Source organism: Fulmarus glacialis, unplaced genomic scaffold (genome assembly GCF_000690835.1).
Source record: "Fulmarus glacialis isolate BGI_N327 unplaced genomic scaffold, ASM69083v1 scaffold4346, whole genome shotgun sequence".
In the NCBI taxonomy this organism is placed as follows: domain Eukaryota; kingdom Metazoa; phylum Chordata; class Aves; order Procellariiformes; family Procellariidae; genus Fulmarus; species Fulmarus glacialis.
Window position 1 is genome coordinate 11,309 of NW_009219894.1, and position 9,050 is coordinate 20,358.

General features: G+C 34.7%; 1 protein-coding gene across 1 annotated transcript in view; it reads left to right on the plus strand.

Moving 5' to 3' along the window:
- TOLLIP (toll interacting protein) overlaps positions 1-9,050 on the plus strand; it is a gene marked incomplete at its 5' end in the record, with an annotated part of 17,717 nt that overhangs the window by 6,559 nt on the left and 2,108 nt on the right. Inside the window, one exon of the mRNA XM_009580538.1 lies at positions 750-840. Within this exon, the coding sequence (XP_009578833.1) occupies positions 750-840 (91 nt within the window). The remainder of the gene's footprint in view (positions 1-749; positions 841-9,050) is intronic.

A 9,050-nucleotide genomic window follows, 5' to 3' on the forward strand; every position in this document is an offset into this window, starting at 1 on the left:
TATACATGATCAAAAGTTCCAAGTTGCTGTTAAGTGCCAACTGGGAGCAGATATTCCCTGCTGTTTTGAAATTCACATTCTGCCCCACATCTGAACAGTTGTTCCTTTACCCCTAGGAGAAATGAGTTCGTAATTAACCTTTAAAACTGTCTGCCCATGAATGTACTGTACATAGAATCTGACCTTTTAATATTTTCCAGGATCAAACTGAACACAAAATTGTGGTAGTAAAAGGGAATGGAGTTAAATTGATACTTTGTTTAAAGTACTGGTTTACCTCAAAAATAATTGGTTTGAACTAAAATTTGCTTCTAGGAGCAGTATACTGCTTTTAATCAAATTCAGGTTTGCTCTAAGTTTTCATTTATAATGAGTATGTAGTATATTCATTTCACAAGAATAAGGCATGAAAGCTGAGTAAACCTGTATTTTAAAATAATTTGCTTCAGTAACAAAATTTCAGTGGCAAAATTTATCAAACTGTTGCAAAAGGCTAGTTTGACATGATGTGTTTATATTGATTTACAGGCAAATTAATGGTCATTTAAAAGGATGGTAGTTCAGTTACTTTGCCAGAGATTTTGCTTAATATAGATTAGCACTTAGTATAGTCATATTGTAATGTTGAACATGGAACATGGATTTGCAAAGTCACGATTTTTGCTAATACTGTTTTAATTGTTTTAATTGCTGGTTTAGTCTTTTCTATTTCTTGAGTAGTTCTAATCTATTGTGGTTTTTGTGTCAAGTCTTTGCCAGCTGCCATGATGATGCAGCCCCAGCCAGTGGTCCTCATGCCCACTGTATATCAGCAAGGAGTTGGATATGTGCCTATAGCAGGTATGTTTTCTCTCCTTGAAGACTCTTAAAACTTCCAGATGAAGGATTTTGCAGAAATAACTACCAAATTTCTCCTGCTTTTCGGAATGTAAAGGAAACTATAAATGATTTTGTCCATGACCACTTTTCCTGTGATACATTTTTGGGAGGAGAAGAGTGAGCAAATTAAGTGTAGGTCTGCTTTCAGCCTTGTATCCTGCGTAAAGGAGCTGCATGAGTTTAATTAAATGGATTTAAATGACTATCAAGTTGGAACAAGTGGCTTGAAGGCTTCTTTTTTTGAGTGTTTATTTTAGTCGGATGTCAGGTCACTGAATAACTAAGTATCTAGCAGCCTGCACTCTAATACAACGTGTGCTTATTTAAATGGTGGCAATCCATGTGTGAAGCTGTTCAGACTTCAGAAAGTGCAGCAAATGACTTGTGCTGTCAGAACTGCAGCTTAAATAGCCCATAAAAGGATTGACTCTTCTGAGGTCTTTGAAGATGCTTTGAAGATGCTGCTTGCTACGCAGCATGTGAAGAATGAAAAATGTTAGAGAGCTTTGAGATAGTTACGTAAATACAACAAGAAGAGCTAAAGCAGGTATTGTCAGTTCTCTTAGTCTGTGCAAAGTAAGTTTTGGATTTGTATAGAAAGATGCGTTAACTTAGGTTTTGCAATTTTTCTATCAAAGCTGAAAAGTTTAAAGTATGTGAATAAGCTTGAATTCGCCCTACTTAGATAACTGGTAAGTAAAGTTCAGGGGTTTTTTGTGTGTTTCACTTACAGCTCTTAAAAGCTCCAGTTTGTTGTATGGACATTTATTCAGTAATATGTGTACTTTTTATGGAAAATAATATAAATTTACATATTTTGAATTTCTTTGCATACAAGTGTATGAATGAGTGATAGAGTGTGTGGGATATAATTGCAGTGCTAAAGGCTGACACAACAGATTTCTTTTTTTTTTAAAAAGACTCAATTCCTGATTGAATTTAAAATTTCATTCTGTGTAAAAACAAACCTCCCCAACAGAAGACTGCATATGTAACTTGAAGAATCATACCTCCTGTTTCATTTTTATAGAGTTAAGTTAGAGCAAAACGTGGAAAAGTTTGGTTACATACTTTGTTCCCTGATGAAGACATGCCGTTTGCTTCATTTAAAGTGCTCTTATCTCTATAGCTTAATTCTTAGGATTTAAGTCTTGCTTGCTTTGCCAACGAACTAGTTTCAACTTGTGTGTGCATCCTGAAGTGTGATTCCATTGTGGTAAGCCAGACTTCTGTGTAGCTTTTCTGTGTTTGAATTAGATGCCGTATCTTTTTTGCTTGTAGTTTCATCGCATCCCTATATACTGAAGCACTTAGTGAACTTCAAACATAGTTATGTCATGTATGGTTAAAAGAAAAACAATAGCTAGGGTGGTATGTATAGCAATATAATAGAAGTTGCTATAGAATTTCTTGAACAGATCAAAATGAGAATATTCATATTGCAAAATTACTGTGCCAGAGTACAAACAGTAGAAGTGAGGAGACTGGTTTCAGGAATATTTGAAACTACACATAGAATTGAACAGATAAAACTGGTACTAGGCCTTCAAAGTTGAACAACAAGTACAGTGGTGTATCTTGGTGTTCTGTAAATTTTTTTATTTTTCTTGAGAATATTTTCAGTAATACGTATTAAATCTACTTGGACAAGTGAAGAAGTAACTAATATTTAGCAAGTGATAGTAATGCCTGACATTTTAGCATATAAGAATTTGGCTTTATGTAACAATTTTATTGATCTGTATGTTGCCCTTCTACAAAGATCCAGCATGTTTGTTTTCATTACTGTGATGATAATCTGTATTAAAAATTCTTCCCGATTCTGTGACTTGTATATTTAAAGCATTGCAAAGTCCCACCCCTCAATTTGAACTTTTCTTTTGTTTTGGGAAACTTGAATGTACTTCCTTGGCTGTATAAATGCGAAACTTATTACAAGCCACCTTTGGCGTATTTAGATTTTTTTAATATATTTTTGGGTTTTTTCTTTTTAATATTACTGTGCTTTGTGTTTGCTGTTCTAGAATTTCTGTATGCACCATCAAAATTTCTCGAAGTACTGTGAGTTTTAAAGCTTTTTTTTTTTTTTAAAAGCTATTCACTAATCAGTGACTCATAATAATTAGATGGATGGTTAGGTTTGGACTTTGAAAGTGACTTGACTTCAGAATACTTTTGCTGTTTCATACATTTAATTGTATGGCTTAATAAAAATAATTGCAAATTATAAAGGAACCAATAGTGCATCTTGGAAGACATGGTGTATTGTCAGAATGTTTTGTACATACTGAACTAGATGCTCCTCCTGGATTCTGTAAACTCTTTCAGAAAGGTGCATGCAAACTACTGGCCTTCCCTCCCCAGCTGAATTGATTCTATGATTCTGGGGAAACTCTGCTGGTACACTTTCTCTGGAACACCGTGCAGAGTCATCTTTCTTTTTGAGTCTGCTTCAAGAAGGGCAATGGCAGGACGTTAGTATGCTCCGCAGGAATATCCACCTTCTTCCCATCTTCTTAGTTCAGGTTTTTTACCTATCCAGTTAAATGAGTGTAGTCAATAAGCAAATGGAGGACATTCTGGTGTTGGGCAAGACTGTTAGATGCTAAGTCTTATCTATGGTGGAAATACAGTGTGTGGACCAAAATGCTTATCCAGACAATTTAACAGTTATTTGTTGACTGTCCAAAATAATTGTGCTTTAAAGAGAGATGGTGTTAAGTCAAATTTAGCTGTCCTGAATGCCAAGCTGTTTTTTCTGTAACAGAAGATTTCTGTTCAAAACTTAGTATGCATAACTAACCTTCTAATTAAGGTTGAAGCAACTAATTCCTCTCATACGAATCTCTATCACACAAACTGAGGTAAATAGTAGTAGCAAGCAGTTAGTCACTGTGGTAAGCAGATGAAGCTTGAAATGCTGACACAAGTAATGCTTTTTTTCCCACATTTGATGGTACATGTTACAGAACTGTGATGTAAGCAGAAATGGCCACAGAATATTCTTGCACCATGTTAATTCATTTCAAAAGTTTTAAAAATTAAAAACTGCTGACAATACCGCTAGTTGCTACAAACTATAGTTGCCATAGATGATATCTATGTATTGGGTTTGGGCAAATTTGAACTTGTCGATCCTGTTGCTCTTCGAGTTTATCTACCATTTCTTCCTGTTTGTTTTTTTAAAGATTACTTAATTTAGGCTGTAGAGTGTTGTGATATATTGGTTGCTTACAGTCCAAGCTGATCTTCTTGATAGTGTATCAAAGATAGTAAGCTAAAAGAAGTTAGTTCAATGAAGCAAGCTATATTTATCAGCTAAGTATTCATGGGATAAATAGGAAATCTATTTGTACTTAACTTATGATAAACACCTCTGTAAAAAGTAGGTTAAAACCCTATGTGTTTCAGGGCTCTGTCAGAGTCCAAAATACAGTTTTTCATTGAGGCAAAGTTGTGTGTATATGTACATTACTCCTTTAGGTGTGTGTATTGAGTTTCATAGGTTAGCTTGTGATGTTACTGGTATTTGTTCAGAAAACCATGGAGGTATGTTGTCCTTTGTGGGCTATAAAATATAATCCTTGCTGCAAACAGCTGGTGGGTTACTTATTTTGAAAACACTTTCTCTAATTGTTACTTCTGTAAAAACAGCACATTTAGGAAACTTGTTCAGAACGCAAATTAGTTGGGAGACTGAATCCTAGCAGCACTTAGGTTTTGATATTAGATAGCTTAGGTTTTACCCAATTGCCTCAGTTTATCCAACTTTCACCTTCGGAAGCTAAATGGTTCATGTCCTTTTAAAAATAGATTAATATTTCTTTCCCATGTCTTATTCCTTTCCCCTTGCCCCTTCATTTTCACCTATCTTTAGGGCTTGAGTACTTTGCTCTGGGTAAGTTTCCAAGCTCTTTTCTCACTCCCATCCTCATTGACTCAAGAGTCTTTGCATGAACTTACCTAAACAGCTTTATTTGTTACAGCAGACTGTATCACAAGGTATTGCCACTTGAATGTCACAATAGAAGAATTTAATGCATCTCCTGGAAATTGTTAAAGCCCTTCTAACCTGTTGGAATTAAAGACATGTGCACAGCTTCAAGCTATAATAATTAAAGTAATTGGTGATAGTGGTGTTGATGGCTAAAACGTGATGTTGATATTCTTCTGCAACTGTTGTATGTCAGTGAGCTATTCTAGGTGATAGTACGGGTTTCCTAGGAGAGAAACTTTAACCTTGCAGTTGTTCTGCTACTGCAAGATTTGGGGAGAAGCAGTTAATGTCGTGACTTTTTGTGAACTTGAAAGTGAAGAACTCAATTCTGCAATGACATTGAGAAGACAGCCTGCCAGTTGCCTTCTGTTAATCTTCAAATAAGCCTTTTTTCTAAAAGATAACACTTTTTTCATCAGTGTGTATCTTTCATGCACATCTGTTTTAAATCCATGTCAAATGAGCATCTGACTTGAACTCTAAAAGCAAATTATGTTACAGGAAATCAATTCTCCTTCAATTTAAACTCACTTTACTATGACACCTTTGATTTTGAATTGTGCAAAGATATTGTGATATCCTTAACTTGGATAAAAGCATTGGTCTTCAACCAAGTACGTTCAGAAAATTCTAGAATTCTGTGAGATAAAATGTCGTTTCTTGATACTCTGAATTTCAGAAAGATGCTATAAATAAAACTGATGTGGTTGTCGCAGCGTATTTGGTTTATTCAGAGCAGTGGAACTGTAGAATTTCTCTGTGGGTCCATATGCTTCAATTTTCTAGTAGTTTGCAAAGAAGCAACATTTAGAAAAAATTGAGATGATGGCATCCATATTTTAGCACTGAATTTTTTTCTGAAGCAAGTATCATTAAGACCTATTTGTATATTTTAAAAAAGGTGATACTGATTTCTTCCTTGAAATGAAAGAATTCGTGCTGAGAAGGTTCGTGAGTTTACTCTGAAAGGGTCTATGCATGGGACAGGGTACTAATGAGTTAAGAAATTAAACATAGGGCACTTGACTGAATAAGAAAATAAAATAAAAAGTGTGTAATGCCTTGTGTGCAGTTAGAAGAAGTTTACCCTGTTATTGCTGCTTTGATGCTTCCATTGCTGCTCGTAGCAATTGACTTGCTATTGTACATATTCATTTCATGTATTGGAATGTCACTGCTTATGCCAGCATGTTTGTCATTGCCATTTCACTGAATCGGAAAACAGTGCTCCATTCTTCTGATTTATAACACTTACCTAATATCTGAGAGCAACACAGGAGTGTGCAATTCCATTTATAGTGGATTCTTATGTGGTTTAGTTTCAGTTTTCACCTGTTAGTGAAATAAGGTGCTTAATATGTAAAGCAGCTTTTTACTAAACATTGATAATTTTGAAGTTTATTGTAACTTCCTCTAATGACTGTATATATATATATATTTGCTAAATTTTAGTGCATAGTTCTTTAAGTTTATGTTTAAGTCTTGCTTACTATTTTGTAAATCAGAAATTATGGATGCTTTTACTCTTGAGTGTGGAACAAAGCAAAAAGCCAAGGTACTCTTTAAATTGGTATTTGTATAGCTTGAGTGTTGAGTTTTGTGAAAGTAAGCATTTATCATGGAAATATTTATTAAAAATCACTGTCCATTTGTATACAGTGTAGTTGTAGATAGCATAAACTAATTACAGAACTGTCAGAGCTGAGAAAATGGATTTTGAAAATTCTTAGTGAAAAACAAAGCTATCAAGAAATTTCTTGTCTCTAAAATTGGGTATTTAGATTGAAAATACTTCTTGAATACTGCCTGTGCAGATGTCTGGCTTCATAATTATCTTGTTTTGATGAAAGCAGTAAGGAAAACTGTGTGCTGGTCTTGATTTTTTTTGACACTGACAAGACACTGAAACTTTATTGGTAAGTTGTAGAATGCTGTGGTACTCGAAGTGAGCCTCGTGTTTCATTTGGATTAATATTTTAAACGGATCTCCTGTATGGACAGTTCCTACACAATTTAGGCTGATAGTTGGATAATCTTAGGGTGCTGATGACTTACTGAAGAATATTAGGAAGCTTGTGTTAGAAGTAAAACATTAACTTCTGTTGCTCTGTTCTTTCGGGTACTTTGCAACTTTATTTTTTGAGGCCATAAATCTTTGTTCACCTCTTGTAAATGCCTGGATTGTTTGTAGGAAGCGTGAGGAATGAGTTTAGACTTGTTGAAGCTATAGGAGAGAGAATTTGAAATACTGCTGGATATGATTATTGGGTAAAGTGTATTTGGGTGTTGGTGAGGACTGCATAGTGGTTTACCTCCAGGGTGCACACATGATCTGATTTGCCAGATGTTCAAACACATACTGCCAGACAGAATTCCAGGGACCATGGTCCAAATGGCATAAGAAGCTCTAGAGCTAAAGTTAAGGCTGTTGCAGAAGAGGTGATAGATATCCTTGGTAGTGGTGTGATGCAAATGGCTGGGCAGAGACATGGTTCCAGTGTGTACGTAATAAATTTATGGTGAGAGGGACATTTCTTTAGTTGCCAGCATGAATTTTTTCGAATAGATGCAGCCTGTACATTAGACTTAAAGCATCTAGGTTCCTTTTTTTCTTGTAATGAAACTTAAGATGATTACAAGGGGAATTTTTAAAATCAAAATTGGAGAACACTGGTAAGTATGGAGGTGCTTACAATTCAGTAATGCATCCCTTCAGATAGGACAGGAGTCCAAGTTGAGGAAAGAAAGAAATAGCAAAGAGTACATTAGGTAAAATCTCAGTTGCAATGCACACAGTCAGTCTATGTTCAATTACAGTACCTTGTCAACCAGAGTTTATGTAAGTTAAGATGAGTTTAGCTGATCCAACCTTGAATTTTAAAATATCATTTTTAAAGCTGATAGAAGAACGATAATCACTGATATGCTAAAATACTTGTGTGAGTTAGAATGAGCATAGACATTTCTGATTAAATAGTTACAGATTAAAGAAAATCTTGAAGACAAGGTAAGTATTGAAATCGTTCTTTGGTTAAAGAAAATCTTGAAGAGACAAGGTAAGTATTGAAATCGTTCTTTGCTTTTTTCTTTTTTTTTTTTTTGAGGTGTTAAGTCTGAATAGAAGTAGTATAATATAGTTGCAATACATTTGATCACTTTAGTACTTTAGTCGTTATGCAAAGAGAGATAAGGCTGCAAAGAGGCACACTTGAAAATGATGTCGGTTGTAGATCTGCTTTATGATATGCTTTTGAGCAGTTAGTCAGAACTCAGTAGCAGAGAAGCAGCTTTTGATCTACTCCTGAGTAATATATGAAACCTGGTCCAAAAAGTACCTTATTTTGAAGATGTGTAATAGTGGTGACCCAAATGTTCATCCTTTGTTTAACTTAAGGAGAAGTATTTAAGGTCAGAGAAAGAAAGCTAAACAGGTGAACTAAAAAATATGTAAAAAAAAAAAGTTGTTAGCTGCTCAAAGTAAATGTATGCCAAATTTAAAAAAAAAAAAAAAAAATGGAGAATCCTAAAAAGTCTCTGCAGTAAAAACAGTAAAGTAGGTTTCTGCCAAAAATCGGTAGGTCTGCCCACATGAGGGGATGTGAGAGAGTTAAATTATATATTAAATCTAAACTGGTATTAAGGTTGGCTAACAAAGCCTTTGAAGATCAAACGTGTAAGGAGTTGAGAACCTAAGAAGCAGAGAACCTAGAATCATTTAGGTAATTAAGTGACTATAAAGATATAAGTATATAAGGGAGTACCAAAAAAAACAGTTGGAATGTGAGACCATAATGGGGGGAGGAAGAAAGTGTTTGGGTTTGTCCTTCTTAGGAAGGAATGCCTTTTTGTGGAGAGGGATCCTCAGGTTATTTTAGAGTTTAACACTAATTGTTAAGATGATCAGTAAGAAAATGCAGGTAAGATAACATTTATTGCCAGTCTTGTATTTTGGATTTTTGTTACCAAATGCGGTATGTAACCTATTGATTAATTAGTCTTGCTTTCAGAGGACTGGAGGATAACAAACTGCATTTTTTTTTAAAAAAAACAGTTCTGAAGTAACTGTTTTCCCTATTGCATAAACTGATTAAAACCTATGGAGATTAGAACAAGATTTAAAACAAACAACTAACTAGGTAAACTTTAGAAGGAGGTGATGTGGTTACGTAGGGAA